The 19,131-nt window shown below is 39.1% G+C and overlaps 2 protein-coding genes across 5 annotated transcripts; both read right to left on the reverse strand.

The window, feature by feature from the left end:
* Positions 1-144: 144 nt before the first annotated feature.
* usp49 (ubiquitin specific peptidase 49) lies at positions 145-15,091 on the reverse strand. 3 transcript variants are annotated; one of them, XM_055025500.1, is made up of 7 exons: positions 14,844-15,091; positions 12,336-12,442; positions 8,766-10,240; positions 5,604-5,811; positions 3,472-3,580; positions 3,134-3,339; positions 145-3,055 (listed from the first exon to the last, which is right to left on the reverse strand). In XM_055025500.1, exons 3-7 carry the CDS (start codon positions 10,173-10,175, stop codon positions 2,952-2,954), a joined length of 2,037 nt encoding a protein of 678 aa, XP_054881475.1. In that variant the 5' UTR covers positions 10,176-10,240; positions 12,336-12,442; positions 14,844-15,091; the 3' UTR covers positions 145-2,951. The 3 variants fall into 3 exon arrangements, with proteins under 3 accessions (XP_054881475.1, XP_054881483.1, XP_054881479.1); XM_055025508.1 differs by lacking the exon at positions 14,844-15,091 and adding an exon at positions 13,310-13,664; XM_055025504.1 differs by lacking the exon at positions 12,336-12,442.
* Positions 15,092-16,651: 1,560 nt separating this feature from the next.
* med20 (mediator complex subunit 20) lies at positions 16,652-19,004 on the reverse strand. Of its 2 annotated transcripts, none has more exons than XM_055025593.1 (4): positions 18,880-19,004; positions 18,540-18,682; positions 17,202-17,455; positions 16,652-17,115 (listed from the first exon to the last, which is right to left on the reverse strand). In XM_055025593.1, exons 1-4 carry the CDS (start codon positions 18,891-18,893, stop codon positions 16,894-16,896), a joined length of 633 nt encoding a protein of 210 aa, XP_054881568.1. In that variant the 5' UTR covers positions 18,894-19,004; the 3' UTR covers positions 16,652-16,893. The 2 variants fall into 2 exon arrangements, with proteins under 2 accessions (XP_054881568.1, XP_054881562.1); XM_055025587.1 differs by having other exon boundaries at positions 16,662-17,115; positions 18,537-18,682; positions 18,880-18,996.
* Positions 19,005-19,131: the final 127 nt, after the last annotated feature.

Below are 19,131 nucleotides of genomic sequence, written 5' to 3' on the forward strand. Positions count from 1 at the left end.
CTCCTCAACAAGCAGCCAGCAGTCCTGCTGATGACCTAATTGAGTGATTCAGATACGCCGGAAGCAAAAACATCACCCACATTCAAACTACCAAATCTGCTAAAAACAAAAAGAAAGGGGGAAAAAAACCCAGAAAGATTCAGATGTGTTTGTTGTCTTTTTAATAATTACTGTCAGGCAAAACCCTTACGAACAATACATTTATGACAGGTATTCTTACAGTACAAGACAGAACTCAAGGAGATCAGAGCCAGTGGCATGGCCACAACTGACCGCTATCAAGTAAGACATTCATCGTCATTTAGATTGTTCCAACTTTCACAGAGTTCACAAATGTGTTTTGCATTTGACTCGTATCAAACACAAGAGTTTTCTTGATTACCTAGCAAATTCTAAAGACCTCGATAGAAACAGCAGAGTAGAAAAAAACAAAACAAACACAAAGAACAAAACCTTGGATAACAAGCAGAGGAATTCCTGATTTTATTTCAACTTCTTGTTAAGATGAACGATGTACAATATATTGCTTTCAGGTGCACGACTTTAAAACGGGTATACCTCCCCAAGAAACACATTCTTCAGATTCACCTTCCTCTGCCATTTTTTTTTCTTATTATTATTATTTGTTTCTCATCTGCCAGCAGGTTAGACAGAGGTGCAGCGGTCAAACCGTTAAACCGCAGGAGGAGCTGCTTCTTAAAGGAATAAACGAGCCAAACGTACAGTAGGACCAGCAGCTCCTCCAGAGAATTGCAGCTTCCCTTCATTCATCATCATTCGTTGGAAACTCAGTTTATTCGCCTCTTTTCATGGAGTTAAAACAGAAGGACCAAAAAAAAAAAAAAAACTATTCATGTTCTCTGAGAGTCTTGAGCCTAAGACACAGTATCCAGTCACAGCGTACATTGGAGGAGAGGAAAAATAAAAAAAAAATAAAAATACAAATGACACACGGTGAGTATTAAAAGCTTCATATTTGATATTACACAATAATTAAAAAAGTTGAACAGGAGGCAGCACGGAGTTTGGACCGATCACATATTTAGTGCTGAGAGATCAAACGTGACACTAAAATGTGAAAACAAAAGAAGCGTTTCGAACTCCAGAGTCCGTGTTGCCCGTGAATGTAAAATGCTGTCTCAGTGGAGCGACTGGACGTTTCCAGCCTCAATGTGGTGTGAAAACATGGACACACATGTTGGGTGTTCAGCAGGACAGGACCTGCTCCCACAGTCTTCAGGCCATGAAGTAAAAAGTTCGACCTGCAGGCCGAAAAACCTGCAGCCTCATTTATGAAAAGGTTTCTCCGTCTAACAGACATTATCCTGCCTTCTAAACATTAATAAAGTTTGCCTTCTATTAGACATGGCAAAAGTTACCCACCACCTCCATCGGTTTCATCTCCAACCACAGACGCATCTCAACAAATTAGAACCTTGGAAGGTCGAATTTAGTCAGTAGTTCAATACAAAACTCCCACCGTACAGATACATTACATGGAGTGATATACTCCACGTGTTTATTCCTGTTAATGTGACGAATCCAACTTGCAGTTAATGAAAACCCAAAATATAGTTTCTCAGAGCTTTAAAATATTACGTAAGACGGATAAAAATGAACGCAAACGTGATTTTATGGATGATTATCCAGTAGACAGCAGGGGCGCGCAATATAGAGTTAAAGTTTTATCATTATACTTTGTGATACTATCATGATGACAATAAAAGTAACAAACCAAACTATTTATTACTTCTTTTTAAGGTTATTGTATAAACTGCAACTGCATGACATAGCAAAATACAAGTACTCTTTTAAAACATGAAATGAAAAAGTCTGATTAGAGATGCTAACCTGTGCACAGAAACTGCATTTAATTATATTTAAATTTATTTGACAGTCATTGATACTTTCATTGAACAAACAGTTCAATGAAACTGTGTCATTGAACTGTAGTGGTAGTAAATTAGAAATTATTGTGACAGTAAGAAATTATGATAAATGATAAATACGATAAATGCAGCAAACAGTCATAGAAATTTCCCATTATTAAAATCACCTGAAGAATGTTTCCAGGATTAAAAAATTAATGTCCCAACAAGACAAAAAGACACTCAATGCAACTTCAGTTGCATCGATTATTACAATAGTGTGTTTACAGGTTTCAGCTGATCCAGGAAGCTGCTGCTGACTAAAACCAGGAAGATGGAGAAAATCACCCCACATCTAAAATCCTGTACTCAGATTTTAAAATGCTGCTAGTTTATAAACCACTGAACGTCTTAGCACCAAAACACCTTACAGATCTGTTGTTGTTGTACCAGTCTTCTGGTTCTGATCTGCTCTGCATCAACAGAACCAGAACCAAACATGGCAAAGCAGCTTCAACAAACATCCAGAAAACTGCAAAACAGATGAAACACTGAGTTTCTTTAAATCAAGATTAGAAATCGACCTGCTTAGTGTTGCCTTTGTTTCATAATAAGAGATACATTTCTGCTCTGGATTACAACTGTTTTTATTTTCAAATTGCCAATGTAATGTAAAGTTTCTTTTTTATGTTGTTTTTTATCGTGTAAAGCATTCATGAACTGCGTAAAATATAACATATAAATAAACTTGACTTAATTGATCTTACGTAATATATATATTTTTTTGAGAAACTAGCTTTAGGTTTCGAAACAGCTTTAATTCAAAATCATGAAAATAAACTGAATATAACTCTGTAATGAATCTAAATACGACAAGAGTTTCTCCCCTTTGAATTGAACTACTGACAGAAATTACGTTTCCGATGATATTCTAAGTTCCTGACATGCATTCGTACGGCCGGCTTCCCCTTTGCCCTCGTTACCGTCTCGTTTGGCAAACCCTTTCAAAGTGACATCAGGGAACGCTTCAGACACCATCGCCTCAAATGCAGCCCTAAGTACAAGTCACAGCGAGAGAGGTACCTAGGCAGACCTCTGGGTATAGAAGAGAATATAGGCCTGAGTGTTGCACACTTCCTCCACGCTGCAGACCTTCATCTCAGAGTCATTACAGTGGACCCAGAAACCTGAAGAACACAAGACAAAAAGGTAAACACCAATCCCGACGGGACGGGAGTGGGACATGAAAACGAGCGTTTTCCCACCTCCTTCTGTGTTGTAGCAGTATGCGGTGTAGTGCCCTGAGCCGAAGCCTTTACCATGATGCATGACCACAGCAGACAGATCGTAGGTGTAGCCTCCTCTGTGGACAGAGTGACCTGAGTCTGTGCAGCAGTAAGGTTTGATGTTCAGAACCTGGTCAAAGGCCACATGGACGCCGATTTTCTCCCTGTGGTTCCGGCCCGACCATCTGCCACAGGGAAGGGTTGGCGTTAAAAACAACAACACGCATCTTTGCCTCAGACACAGAAACAACCGCAGAGCATTGTGGGTAGCTTTTTGAAAGAGGTCTATCAGACAGGAAGATGGCAGAGAAACTTGCCTGAAACGTTTGAGGTGCAGCCGTAAAACCTGAGGTAAGCGGTAGATCAGAAGCTGCTTACGTGCTTCTGACAGAACTAAAGGTTTGTGGGATGATTTTCTTCTTCTTTCTGAAGCCAGGAGAGAGAATAAAGAGTTATTCCACAAAATAATAATGAAAGTAAATCTGCAACTTCATTCTTTTAAGAGGTAACAACTAATTTACTGTGCCCAGCAATTACAACATAGTGCAAGTTTTATTTATTTTTGCATCACTTCAACAAAAGATTTGTACCTCTATAGTTTGCGTTCTTACTTTGGAGATCATAAATCTCCACTTAGAAGTTATTTTACTTTGTTCAGGTCTTTTAAATTAAATTTTCTCAAACTTCAGAGCAACAGGCATTTGCATTATTCAAATTAAATAAACAGAAATGGTTAGAGTGCACATAACTGAGCGACAGTGACCTGTGTTCACACCCATTTAACCTCCTCGCATTTACTCACAGTACAGCCACAAACCACTGTGTATTTGTCTTTGACTGACTGAACACAAAATAAGAAAAATAAAAAACATATTGTTTTCAAATAAATCACAAAGCAAATCTGAAAAGTGGTGTCTTTATACAATAATCAGATGAATTTTGTTGCATAAACCTGTTTGAAAACCAAGACTTTTTTCAAACAATTTTGATCTTGATTCTAAATCCTAAGTCTGCTTTGTACCCAGATGTTCAGCACTTTGCTTGAAAGCATTTTATTAATAGTGAGTATTAGTGGTTTAAAAATTTCAGACATAAGCAGACATCCTCCACCATCCAAGTCAACCAATAAAACTCTGACCAAAATGGAAAATCTGTCTAATGAAGAAAAACAGCAATCACGCTGAACAGCGGCCCGGTTCTCTACCAATCATCTTCAAGTGTCATTAATCAACTGCAGCACTTTGTTTTCAGTGACTGCCGTCTCCCCTCCTGAATGCCACACACTCCCTGCCAGGCAGCCGCAACTTTACTTTACATCAAATCAACCAGACGCAGAAGAAAAAGAGCCTTGATTTTCTTTTATTTTCATGCCAGATATTTTCAGTCATGAAACGGAGCCGTCTGTCGGCGGACATTTGGTACCGACATGAGTGAGTTTGTATCCACGCTGGAGGCTTTTAGTAAACGCTTTGTCAACCACTGATTTTCTATAGCTTACCGAGTCTACTTTAAGGATACTTGTGAGGTTAGTAAAGAGCTCTGGAAAAAATAAGAGCCCGCTGCACTGACCCCCATTGAAAACCTCCTGGATTTTCCACCAAATATTGATTTCTGAACTTTTCCTGAGTTAAAACCTAGGCGCCGTTGTTCATAAATGAACATGATCTTGTTTTCTTTGCATTTTCTGAAAACCCTGCATCTTTTTTATTTTGACCATTTCTCATTTTCTGCAATAAATACTGAATCTTTGCTTAGAATCTCAGAGGCATGTTGTCAGTAGTTCATAGAATAAAATAATAATGTTCATTTTACTTAAATGTAGATCTATAAAGAGTGAATTCAGAGAAACTGATCATTTTAAGTGGCCTCTTAATTTCTTCCAGAGCTGTATAATGCATCCTTAACATTTGATTACCATTTATAATCTGTCATGCTTCAGGAGAGATAACGGTTTGCAACAGGACGCAGAACCATAAAAATAACAGATCATTGAACTCCAGAAAATCCAAAATATTTTCCATCAAATAAATATATCAAGAGAAGTAAGAGATCCCACATGGGGTCCAAAAATGGCGACACTTGGCTCTAAATCAGGGTAAAAAGTGGTGAAGTTGAAAATCTGAACCAGAACTTCATCAACACTTTGGGCTCAACGAGTATCCATTTAATCTGTTCAGGTCAAATACTTCAGATGAGACGGCAATTTAAAGTTTTCTTTAACGCTGACACAGAACTTTCAACTAAAAACCTTTATTATTCTGAAAACCAGAAAACGGGTTTTATTTAACTTTCCCTTTTGGCTTCCGGACTCTTTCAAACTTGAAAAGTGGGAGAAAAGTTTCATCTGGCCCTGAGGCTTAATGGTTAATGGATAACTCTGGTAGATAATCATCATTTGAACAAACACGTGTTTTGATCAATGCAGCTGATGTGAAAGGTTTGCACTAACTGTTGCAGTGGTTGCACGCGTAGATGTTGCCTTCAAGAGCCTCCATCTCTGTAAACTTGGACAGCATCTCTATGAGGGAGCAGCTGCGCTGGTAAGCAGTGGCGCCTGAGCCTTTGTTCCTGCTGTGATATCTCTCTGGAAACTCCAGCGATAAATCCCAGAACGGCTCCACTGTGTTGGACTTGTGCTTACAGGACAGACACGTCACCTAAAAACAAGAAGAGGAGGAAGGAAGAGATTAGCACAATAAAAATCAATCGTAGTGTTTTAAGTTCTTGATTATTATTTTCTGAATTTTTATATTTAATCATGCAATTTCTGTTGTTTAATTCTGTTCACTTTGCTGAAGAGGACTGTTTAAATAAAGTCTGACCGATCATTTTGATGTGGTGTCCAAATTAGAGATGCTCAGAGAAACTGGCTGGTATGAAACTCAGAAATCTGGTCTGAAGTGATTAATCAATTATTGAAATAATTGCAAACTAATTTAGTAAATTGATTAATAGTTAACTGGAGTAAACAGACTCAAAAAAGGCCTTTTGCTGAAAGAACACCACATTCTGAGCAGTAATTAAACCAAAACTGTTTATAAGAACTATTATGCATTTCAGATATATATATACCGGTATATAAAAAAAAAACAACAACAAAAAAACATACATGACAGGAATACTGTTCCTGAATCTTAGGTAATAACATTTTTACTTTCTTATCTAAGGAATTGACTTAATTATTTCCATCTTTTGAGAAACTTGTAATATCGTATGAAAAAAGTTTTAGTGACGAAATGAAAAATTTGAAGAACATGCCAATTTTTTATCCAATTAATCATCGGAATAATTGATAGATTAATCGACTGTCCTCATCTGAACACCCCATAACCAAACAGGGGAAGTTGCCATAAACAATCAACACTCTTCAATGGTCGTTGTGACTAAGCGGCTGTTTATACTACTAATAAAATGCGACCACAATCAGACTTCTGTGTGAACAATTTACGACCCAAAGCGACCCGCATGCGCTGATGTCACACAACAGCGCATTGTTCACAGAAGTAACAATTAATGCCGCCATCTGTGGCTCAATAGAAGCCGACAGCATCGACATGATCATACCAAACCAAAGCAAACCAATAAAAAAAAAAAAAAACATAAACTAATAGCAGTGGCATTTTGTGGCGCATGACTGTATTATTTTCTCAATAATCACTGCTTGCTTCAGCCACGATTTACATCCTGATTTACCATGTCTGGCTTCTTCTGGTGCAGAATCATGACGCGTTTCTCCCGTCCATGACGAAAAAATCAAATAAAACGTGGCGTGACCGCTCAGACTGCAGACGCCTTGAAAACAATGTTTTACTCACATATGGAAGTGATACAGCTCACTTTGTCTGGAGAGTTAAAAGATCAGAACTGGGCTTTATATAAAATATGGGTCCCATATGAGCCAAAACAATAAATTAATTTTTAAAAATTGTTAAGTTCTAAAGATGCTATTTAAATAGAAACTGTATTCTGCACATTAATATTTGTCTGGAGTTTGTCGAGGGTCCAATAGAGTCAAACTTTCAACAAAAACTGTTGAAATGTCCGTTTAAATCAGGGCTGCCCATCATCGAGGGCCGGCATCCTGCGTGTTTAATTGCAACCAATTAAAGAAAAATTACAATGTCGATCAAAGAGTTGCTTTGAGTGAAATGAATTACCGTCACAGAAAAAACAACCGTGGCTTTTAAGGTGAAGAAGAAACCTGACCATCATTTCTCAGGCTTTAGGGACATTTGTTATTGTTACAGAGGAAACAAAAGTGTTTTATATACAAAAACAAGCAAAAAATAACAAAAAGAGGAGTTATAAGAAGAAAAAAATATAATTTTTTTTTGTTTTTTTTCAGTTACAATGGAGCGGTACCAATAAATAAGCCATAGATCAGAATTGGCCAGTTTTCAACTGATCAGTGACCTGGAAGTCAAATAGTGAAAAGTCTGCTCTCCCTGCCCCCCGTTCATTAAATCAGGCCTGTCCACAGAGCGGCTCGGGGCCATTTTGTGGCCCCTGGAATGATTTTGTGCATAATAACAATGATGACAATTTGGCCTCCAGCAGAGGTGATTGATATGGACTGAGATTTTAAATTAAAGGAAAATTAAATCTCATTACAATGGAAAATATTCCACACAGCGTCTAACTTGTACACTCATGGCTAGATACAAGTTAAAATCCAAAACAATAATTAAAAATAACACAAAACACATGATAAATCAAGTTTTTTTTCCTGTCTTTCTACGTAAATATGGTCTAATTTTATACTAAGTAAACTTTGATGCAGCCACATTTTTTATTCATTATCTATAAAGTGACCAAATCATTTACTTACTGCTGAGACAATACTGAATTCTCTATTAATTTTTAGAAAATCTGGAATTTTTTTTTTTGTTTAACCAATGAGTTTCCATAGTTTGGAGTGACGTCAGCATGCCTTATGCTTACCATGTTGTTCCACAAGATTCCATGTATTTGGACTTTGTTTGATGGTAATTATGACTTTAATTACAAGAATAAAATTGTAACATCGGGAAAGCTAAGTAATTTTGTGAGAACTCCTTCACAATAATTAAAATTAGGAGCCCTGAGCATTTTATGAAGTAATGCTTTAGGAGAAGTCTGACAGATTAAGAAATACGTAATCTTTTAACACACCTGCATCAAATTATTATCAGTAGTACATTTTCTAAACAATTGTGTCTATTTAGAAGAAAGAATGGCACAGACTGAACTGCTGAGATCAGACCTTCATGACCCTTTGGAAGCTTTTTCTCATTAAAATGACTTCTTCCTCACATTTTTACCTTTGCTGTTTTTTTCTGATAAAATTGTGTCTTTATTCTGCCAGTATTATGACTAGATTTTCACAACAACGATTCTCATAGCCACCATACATCTCACAGAGAGGATGATAGAAATAAAAATCATTTTTTGGAAATATTTTCTGTCATTTGCCATTTCTTTTTTAGAAAAGCAAGCAAGGAGAAATCGAAAATCAATTGAAATTGAATCAAGTATGACAAAAATCTGAGATTTTATTCAATATTAGTCTGAAACAGTCTGACTGGAGTATCACTAATCAGTGCTGTATTTGCTGCCATGCTGCCGTTCTCACCTGGCTGAGCAGCTGCCCGTGAAAGATGGTGTTCAGAACCTTCAACACTTGCTTGGACAGCTTCCTCTTTGTGATGGGGATGACTATCCGCCGCTTGGACCCCTCCGTGTCCAGCTCCTGCTGCACCTTGTCCAGCAGCTCACACAGGAACTCCTGGGCGTCTTGCTGGTCGTATCCACGGAACGCCGGGATGAGGTTCCACACGGAGTGCAGCATGGCGAAGGGAGAAACAAGAGTCCACCGGCCCGACCACATGACCCTGAATAGTGTATGCAGCTCGTGACACAGAGACATTTGCTGGCGAGTCGAGCAGCGAGGCTCTTTGGGCTGGACCAGTTCTGCAGCCTGCGGGGACGGGGCAACGCTCTCCTTTTTGCCCACGGGCAAATTCCAACACCCCGCCTTCTCCATGCGTCCCAGAGGGTTCTCCGAAAGTGGCGGAGTGGTGCCACTGTTGACGACCGCTCCAGTCACCCCCTTCATGCCCTGGGAGTGGTTGGTCTTGGCCAGAAGCTCCTCAGTCTCACACAGGTCCAAAGTGAGAAAACACTCCCTGAATTTCTGCAGGTGGCTCAGCACTTGCAATATTGAGTTCATGTAGCATGTGTTTCCCAAGTTGCGTAGACCAGTGACACCTGGAGCGTGCCTCCTCCGCGTTACCGCGTGCGTGGAGTAGTACCTCCTCAACTTGGCGGCTCTGCTGATCTGTGGCGCCCTGCGGGGCAGGGCGAGCAGTGAAGGCTTCTTGGGAGGTGGAGGTAGGCGTTCTGGGGGGTCGCGAAATTTGCGAGGAATGAGTGTCATGGTTGAACGTGGCGCCTGAGTCAGAAGCCTGGCACTCTTTCTTGGAGGAATGTTGCCGAGGTCTTCCAGGAGTTTCCTTTTCACCTCCTTCTTTTGTCTCCTGGCCTCCTCAAGCTTCTCCTTGCGCTGGTTCTGAACCTCTTGGTGTTTTCTAATCCACGTCTGAAGCATCTTTCCTAGGAGCGCTTTTCTCCGGTGGCGCAGAGCCAGCTGCATGGCAGGTTGCGGCCCGCCTTCCAACACCCAGGGAGCGCAGTCCCCCCCAGCGGAGGAGCGCAGTGACCGCCTCCCTGGGCTCCGGACGGTAGAGAGAGCGCCTCTGAGGAGCTTGAGGTCTCCCTCTGCGTTATCATTCAGTACATAGTCTCCACAGGCGAAGCAGAAGACGTCCAGCTCACGCACCTCCATGGCCAATGGGTGTTGGGACTCCTGAAAGTGTTTGAGGAAGTGCTCCTCTATGAAGCGTCCACAGGCAACGTGGGAGCACTTGAGGCAGGCCCACACCGAATCCGTGGTGCTGCACTCCACACAGTGCCATTTCTGTGGATTGAGGATGGAATGGTCTTGGCCCAGACGAAGGCGAACCACGTGCTTACAGCGATCCATCTGTCCGGATGCACATGTGGCCTCAGTTATAGGACACACGTCCTGCAGCGAAGCAGCAACTCATTCTGATGGAAGATTTACACGAGAAGAAAGAAAAGGTGCAGATTTGTTAATATAAAAATATGATTTCAGTGCCTTGTAAAAGTAATCATACCAAGTCTGTAGAAAACAAGCAAATCAATTAATTGCATGACAGATCGATCATTTCCATTTGCATGATCTAGTTTTTTCTATCTCTTTCTTTCAAAAACTGAATGACAAAAAGCTTCAGTCTCAACAGAAAGCTTCAGTCTCAACAAGCTCCTTCTTTTGAAGAGCAACTTTGATTACAAAAGCTACATTTTACTTATCATTTCTGTACTTTTGTGTATTTATTTTGGATGTTTAAAATGTTTTTTTAGGAATTCAAGTTTATTGAACTATGAGAGGGTGAACTCGCATCATTATGTCACTATTAGAGACATTAATACCTGAGATTGGTCTCAGAACAACGTTATCATTTATTGCAATAACGTCTGCAACAATTTATCATGCAGCAAAATTTGTAATTGTGACAGGCCTACACGCCACTGGGAACTTTTTCACAACTATATTGTCAAACAATCTTACAGTTATCTTTTGGAGTAGGTCTATACCTGCTTGCAAATTTTTATCCACTTTTATTTTTAGAAAATAATCCAAACTCTGACAGATTAGCAGAATCTGCAAACAGCAACCATTGCATCATGCCACTGATTCTCATTCTGATGTATGCCGTGATTTTGACTGCGCCAGTCAAACATGTGAATCCATTTTGATTCTGACTGTATTTTTGCAGTCACTGTCCTGCATGAAGGTGAACCACGTGTTTGCTCTTTCCCCTACATGGCTTGCTGCAAACAGCAAACATGACTACTTATGGCTTTCTTTCAACAATAAATCTCTTCCAGCCACTCTTTAATGAACAGCAGAGTTGTAGAGTAAACAGGGGTGTTGTGCAAAGACAAACACTTGAATAAGTATTATTTTCACTGCTTTCTTTTAATAACAGCAGTCACTCTGTAGAACAATAGATTGCTGCAATCAGTGTAACAACCACTACTACCAGCAAAATATATTTAAGTTACTAAAGAAGTACTTTTATAAATACTGTATAGTTAGCTGTAATCATCTGCAAAATGTCTTTGCTGCAATTAGTCTTTCTTGGCTTCTGGAAGAACATTTCCAAAGCCTCCGAATACAAAAACTTTGGCCCATTTATGTCTACATTTTTTTATTTGTGTATCTATATTTTTTTTATCTGTCTCTCTCCGTCTTTAAGTCTTTCTCTAATGATCATGTATTCATTTACTTACCAAGCTCAGTCTAATACTGTTAGGTGGAGTATTTCCCCTCTGACATTCAAGCAGGATCACAACCTTTTATGCGATGACTGGATTTTTGCTGCATGTCGGGGGAAAGACATAAAGCTTTTGGACTATTTTGTGTACTTGGACCTCTGCCGTGTATATCAAGAGTAGGAGAGCAACTCTTGCTGCAACTCACAGGAGTGCAAGTGCTGTCATCAAAATTATAAAAATTGCATTTAAAAAATGCAGATGTACTTGCTTGTTTCGCACTTTTTTGCAACATTTTCATCTTGCGGCTCAGCGACTGCGAGCCGCAAGAGCATGAGTTTCTGGCCAGGTTTTGTTCACTTTGGCGTTTCAAAAGAGAGAGCTTGACGAGCGTGATCTAATTTTGTTTAATTAGGCTAATAAAATCAATAGCAGAAACTGTGAACACATACGATTACTTGATACATGCTGTGTTCCTGTAGGTAGAAGCAGTAAACTGGAATCTTGTTTCATATCCAAACCCCACAAAAAGGGTCTCCCCTACTTTATTCCTGACCCAGTTCAGAGCTCACACTGACCTCTGAGGCCCCAACAGAACAGCTGAGACTGAACATCCTCTGAAAACCATATGTAATTTTTGCATTCATGGATATGCTACACTGTGTTCATCTACGACATAAAATCCCAAGAAAACACAATCGGGTCTGCAGTTGTAAAATGTGACCGGTGGAAGAGTTAAAAGGAGTTGAACCCTCGCAATGCACCGTAGACCACTGTCTCTTCTAATAAACAAAACTACTGAGTATACATATATATAGAGAGGAAATGAAACGGGTTTACTAACTGTACAAGAAGTTCTCTTGATCAGATCTGTTGCATCACATCATCTGAAATCAGCAACAAGCCTCAGGCCGATCGCTCACATTCACCGTCAGCACCAACAGGAAGAGACTGGAAAACAGCCATGACAGGTCGCATAATGAACCAATTAATGAGGCCGTCGGAATTTGTGTAAATAATGCTACACAAATAAGGCATTTGCAGTGTTTCATATGAAGTTGCATGAAGAATTTTAATCAAGGCTTTTTCCAATTCCTGAACCAAATACAGTCACTGAAAGCATAATAAAAGATGTATTTTAACAAGGAGGGCTATCTTTTATTTATTTATTTCACTATTAACAAGATCGTGAATAAAACCTAGCAGGACTTGCGTGTTTATCTTTAATAATTTCTTGCAATTCCTTATTGTTTCCAAGCTCTGTTTGTTAGCTTTGCTTCATTATGAACACAGCTCAAGCTTTGGCTCCCATATACAATCTTTAAAAATGGACTTTTATAAATTGTGATTTTTGTTTTAATTGAAGATATTAACTGTCTTTATGTGGAGAGGAACTCAAGGATAAATTGTATAATTTTAAACGTGGAGTAGTAGAAATACAACGTATTTGCAATGCCAAAAGTTTTGTTTTATCATGTGCATACTTGCTGTGTTAATATTTTGAGCTAGATATAAAAAATTTGACGACCTATTAGGATACAGTAATTAACTCTTAACAGATTTCTTCTGTTTTTATTTTCATGCTTAATGATCCTGTTTAAACACTTTTATGAGACAATAGTAACCCTAGTAAATACAAAATACTATTTTAGGAAAAATAAAATGGTAAAATGGTATTTTTTACCATTTTATTTTTCAAACTTAATCTGGCCCTGTGTGAAAAAGTAATTGCGCCCTAAATGTAAGACATAGTTATACCACCTTTGGCAATAATAACCACACAGTATTTTACGCCACTGTTGAAAAATATTGACTCACTTGTCTTTGCAGAACAGTTTAAACTCGGCCATACTGGAGGGTAATTTTGGTAGCCCATCCTCCTCTGGGAACATTTCTAAATGTTTTCTCCATTTGTTCTCACTGAGCTTTGACTCCCAATGGTAATGGCTTGGCTATTTACCAAGCCATAACTTGGGCACTGATTAAAATCAGTGCCCTTGATTCTCATCTGCTTTTGATTTATTTGTTTGTTTTATTTATTTTTTGATTGGGAAAAGTGTGTTGCTTGATTGAGATTCTTCTTTTGTGCGTGTGTGCCAACTTCATGTTTTGTTTAATGTCTTGGTTGCACAGCTCTGGCAAAAATCCTCCTCCTGTGGCCTAACTGTAGAAATTAAGACCAACAGATACAGTTAATCACAGCTAATTTTTAATTTAACATAGACAGAAATTGTTCACAAAGGACCACATCGTTTTAGCAACTTAATAGATTATTTATGTTTTTACTTATGTTTGGCAAATTTGTTTGGCAATCTGAAATACTTAGTTATGACAGAAAAAAAAACATTAAAGGAGGGGGGACTTTTTAACATGTCCCACACAAACATGGCGTTTATCCCACATTTTATTGACCCGGTCTTTCTAATCAACAGACTTTCAGCATGTGCTAAATTTAAATTCTTTCGACAAAGTTTCATGGTGCATTTGAACAATTCCTTTAAATAAGGAATATAATTATTCCCTAAAATATACAAAAAGGGTACGAGTGAGTAACCAAAGCGTGGTCAATCCTTTGTGGTCTGTTCTAAACCAGTTTTTCCTCTTTGTGCAACTCATTCACTGCTTAACGGTGAAAAAATGTTCCTGGAGAGAAACCATGATCTCTCTGGGTCAGGGCAACTGGTCCCTTCTTGGCTGCAGACGAGCCGTGTTATGTTGTGCTGCTGCCGCATGCACGTTCACATTACAATCGCATTAACCCTGATATTTAACATCACTACATCTCCGCTGCATCTTTGCGTGTTTTTATCTGCTGTCCGGTTCGAGGGGAGCTTTCTCCTCCAGCCATGCTAGCCTCTAGCTCACCATCTCCATGTTGAGCCAGAACAAAGAACAGTCGGTAAGCCACTCTCCAGGAACCTCCAACAACTTTGTTGCTGTGAGCCCAGCCAGCAGTAAGTTAGCTAACGCCGCTAGCCGCTAGCTACAGCGGCTCCGCACAGGGTTTAGCTCCTGCTACAAACCCCTTTTATAGCAGAAGCTCACTTTGTTATACTTGCCGTATTTAAAGTGGTGACCGTTCCAGTTGCTAAATTAACTCGGCTGCTAACGCGTTTTTTTAAGCGAGGACAATTGAAATTAACCTAACGGTTGTTGTTGTTGGCTAACGTTAACTAACGGCTAAGCTCCCCGAGCGAACCGTTTAAAAACTCCCCGGTGACATTCTCCGCGTAGAGCCGCCTACAGAGACATGGACGCTGGGCCTCGGTTGCGCTCTCTCTCTTTTTTTTTTTACTACATTTGCATCACCTTTTATTTAGGAAAGAACAAAAAAAGAAGAAGCAAAGGTTACCATCGTCAGCATCCATCCATCCGGTTTACTCAGAGAGCTGCGGCGGATTGTTGTCCTCCTCACAGATTGAACAACCCAACTCTCGAAACGAGCACGGACCCAGCTGCTCTCATTGGACCGGGACTGAGCGGCATCCGAGAGCTTATTGGCCCGGCAGCTGAACAACAGGCGGCAGGATGGGCCGTCCTTCCGTCCACCCACCGAGGCCACATGGAACAATAACCCGAAGCTCGGACGAAAAGAACGGCTACCTGACTCCGGCTCTCCTCGCCATAAACCGGGTGGCCCGGGCGTCCGATGGTGGAAATTAATCTAATAAAATGCAGAGAGAGGAGAAGGGTAGTGCAGATTTGAGTCTGCGCTGGAGGTGGTTTCTCCTAAAGCCCACTGTGAATGATTGTTGTTGAAGTTGACGAAAAGTGACACCAGTACAAAGCTGCTGCCTGCAGCAAAAACCTTCCTGTTCCCACAAGAACAGCAACTACTTTAGACCATCAGTAGTTTGTCATTTGCATTCATGCTCTCTTTTTTCCAGTTTTTGTCACGTTATAATTTAATCTTAGTATAAATACATGTTAACTACACTGATCCCAGGTTATAAAATACAAAGTTTGAACATTTCAAAGTGATGGTCAAAGAGTATGGCATATTTACAAATTTAGTAAGGAAATAAGAGCATTAATAAAAGATTTAAACCTGTTGTTAATGCTGACTGAAGAAGAGCTAGTATAGCGTCTGTTGAAAGGATGGTCTCTCAAACCGATGGTTCACAATCCTTCATTGAATGCCTTTGAATGTGAACACACCAGTTTGAGAGACCACAGCTAGTTTGCAAAGAAAAACTGAGAATTTCTGTCTCCAGATGTGCAATGGTAATAAAGAAATAAACCAATTTGCAAACCATTCTTCTCCTTCATTTACGCAGTTGTGTATGGGTTTATTTTGATCTATGAAGTGAAACACCAATAAAATGAATTAAACTAACATAAAAAATAGAACAGACAGCAGTGGTATAAACACTGGTGTGAGGATAGTGTGCACAATCACAGCAAAAAGATTTGAACACTAAAATATTCTGTCGCTCTGGGGAAATTGAAGAAACTTCATCCTATTTTCGTTCCAGTTTCAAATTATTTAAACCAGCTTATTTTCTAAACTGTACAAAACCACAGATGCCACCATTACATGCACATGTTGAAAAAGTCCTTAAATCATCATCCTCAGATACATATTCCTTTTAATGTGCAGTTTTAATTACTGCACACAATAATTATTTTTTTTGTGTTGTAAATTTGCCCTCTCTTGTTCTCATATCTTTTACCTTTGTGTAAATATGCATGCTTTCATTTACCTTCAACTTGCTGCTGGTAAACCTACATTTCCCTGCTGACTGACAACAAAGGATATCCGTTCTTTTGAATTCTATGCCATTGTTTATGTTGAAATTAAATACTCAAAAAAATGTTTTAATCAAAACTACATCTGTAAACAAATATAATACTGTCATAGATCTTTCCTTAAAGTAATTTACCATCTATTTTTTAACCTACAATTAATTACCCCTAATGTATTGTATTTGTACCTGAATTTTCTATGAAATGGTTGATTATTGTAAAAAGATAATAAGTCTTTCTAGAAGACCGCTCAATCATTAAGGTTTTTTAAGTTTCATTATAGTAATATTGTCTCTGCTTCATTGTAGTAATAAAAAAAAACAGTCATATTATTTATAGAGCTTGTATAAAAATATAATGCATGTAAGACTTTTTTTTATCATGTTATGAAGAACCTTGCTTGCATATTAGCATTTAATACACCCACCTTTCATCAGGATGTTCAGAAATGAGCATAAAAGTAAAAACATAGACTATAGATATTTTTTAATATTAAGTGTTTTTTTTTAATTTATTACAAAAGGCTTTCAACAAGTTTAGGGAGATTAATGCAAAGTTGAAGCTTAAGAGTCTGACAACTCTTAAGCTGTCAGACTGATCCATGGGATCAGAACAAACATATGAACACAGCAATAAAAAAAAACTATGTTTCAGACTCAACGCACATTGCTTGCAGGGATCTGTAATTTACGAAGTTTGTTGAACAGCTCCAGGTACTGAGTCATGGTTTCAACACAGTCCGCTGGAGCGAAGAGACCCTCAGGTTTGGCAGCAAACACGGTTGGAAGTTCTGGAACGTTGTTGCCAAGAAAGGATTGCATGAACTCCCTCATGAGGTTCCAGCAGTCCCCTGGGACCACACAGGGACAATATTCCACCTGTGAGAAACAAACCCACAGTTGAAATGACAGACTGAAAAAGGTGCAGCTCTTCTCTTACTTCTAATACCAAACTGTGGACACACCTCCACAGATATCCCTCTGGCGCTGGAGCTCATTGTGACAGTGCCGACTTTGATCAAGAAGTCACAGTAGCGATACCTCGAGCCACGGCACTCCACTTTGTGTCCCTTGGCGTTCTGGAAATGACTTTTCAGCTTCACCATAAGGACGTCAAAGTTTGCATCTGCCGTCAGGCAGGGTCCTCCCTCAAACAGAGCCATGCAGCTCAGGGGAACTTCAGAGTTGTGCATCACATATAAGAGTTTGGAGGGCTGACCTGCAACAGGAAGGCAACACTGACTTTAAAGAAATGCAAAAAGTTTTGCAAAGTTAAGCAACAAAGTCACCTTGGTGAGAATTGTAGCTTTTTATCTTTTAAATTCAGTCAAAGCACTATAGAGTATTATAATCTGGAAAAATTCAAACTAAATTCAACTTAAATGAAAAAACAACAACTGCCATTCATTTGGACTTCAACTGACTAATAACATGAAGTAGATTAAAAGATGTTAAAAAGCATCACATTATGCAAAAGTTTACATACGCAATAGAACTCATATTTATGACAGCGTTTTTCCATCCTGCTCTTGAATGTCCACTGTCCAGCATGTTAGATATTTGATTTTTTTCCACCTGCCTCAAAGGTGACATCATGGAAATTTATTTTTGGGGACAATCTCCAGATGCTTGAAAGTTTCATGCTCTTCTGTTCAGACAATGATATGCAAATATAAAGTTCCCTCACAAGCAGTAAACATCAGCAATAGGCTTCAGACTGCACTTTAAACATATATTTGCTGCTGTAACTTGAATTATATTTTGTATGCATTTTCAATTCGTTTCTCTATTGTAATTTAATATGCCACCATTAAGAAGTTAAGCGACAACTGTTTCTTTCATTGTTCTGATAACAGTGTCCATAAAGATGAATGACTTCAAACAGCAAGGGGAAGCCTGGAGTGCCATTACTCACAATGAACCAAATCTCGTACCACATATTACAGTTCAGTACATTCAGAGACTAAGACTTTAATTTGTGGTCTGACATCATTAAAATGTGAGTTTTCACCTAAGTGGCCATTGTCATATTTGGAGGAAAAAAGGGGTTAGCTCTCTCAAGCCTGAGAACACCGTCTCAACTGTGAAGTGTAAAAGTGGCAACCTCATTTTATTTGGGTGTCTGCAGCAGGAGGGATTGGTGCACTAGAAATACACTCAATCACGAGGAACCAACATAATGCAGGAATATTGGAGCAACATCTCAAGATACCAGGAAGTCAAAGCTTTGAAACGAATGGGTTCTTCAAATGGACGACGACACAAAGCATAAACGTCTGGGTCACAAAGGTGAACCTTACCACCTGGATTTCCTGTGGACTGGTAAGTCTCACAGTCCACACAGAAGCTGCCCTGCTTCACAGCACCCAGCTGCTCCAGTTTCTTATGCAGCATGTCCACTGTCTGCTGCACACTCTTTCCCTCCGCCACAGGAACCGGACACACACTGCAGGAAACACACCACCAAAGTCAGAGAATGCATACTGGGAAGTATACTAGTTATGTTACCAGGCATCCCATGTTATTCATCTAGTGTTGAATCACCGAGGAGAAACAACAAAACAGATATAATAAATGATAATAAATCACAGATTAATGTTTGTAAAGTATAAATACAGGTAATGCCATCAACTATGAACTCACCAAGTTACTCCCATTGATCTTTGTCGTTCTCTCCTCCTGCCGAGTCGTTCAGCTTCGAGTACTTCCGGGTCATTAACGAGCCAACGATTATTACTGAATTAACGTTTGTTTTCAAAAGAATTAAAGCAATAATATATATGTTAATTACATAAGATAAACTAAGCGGACATTCTTATATTATAATAATTATTCGATAGTTTTTTTTTAATCGTTTACGCTAAACTGGATGTTGTACGTCGTGAGTTACGTCAC

The sequence above is a fragment of the Poeciliopsis prolifica genome, unplaced genomic scaffold, assembly GCF_027474105.1.
Source record: "Poeciliopsis prolifica strain line A6 unplaced genomic scaffold, Auburn_PproV2 SCAFFOLD003, whole genome shotgun sequence".
Classification (NCBI taxonomy): domain Eukaryota; kingdom Metazoa; phylum Chordata; class Actinopteri; order Cyprinodontiformes; family Poeciliidae; genus Poeciliopsis; species Poeciliopsis prolifica.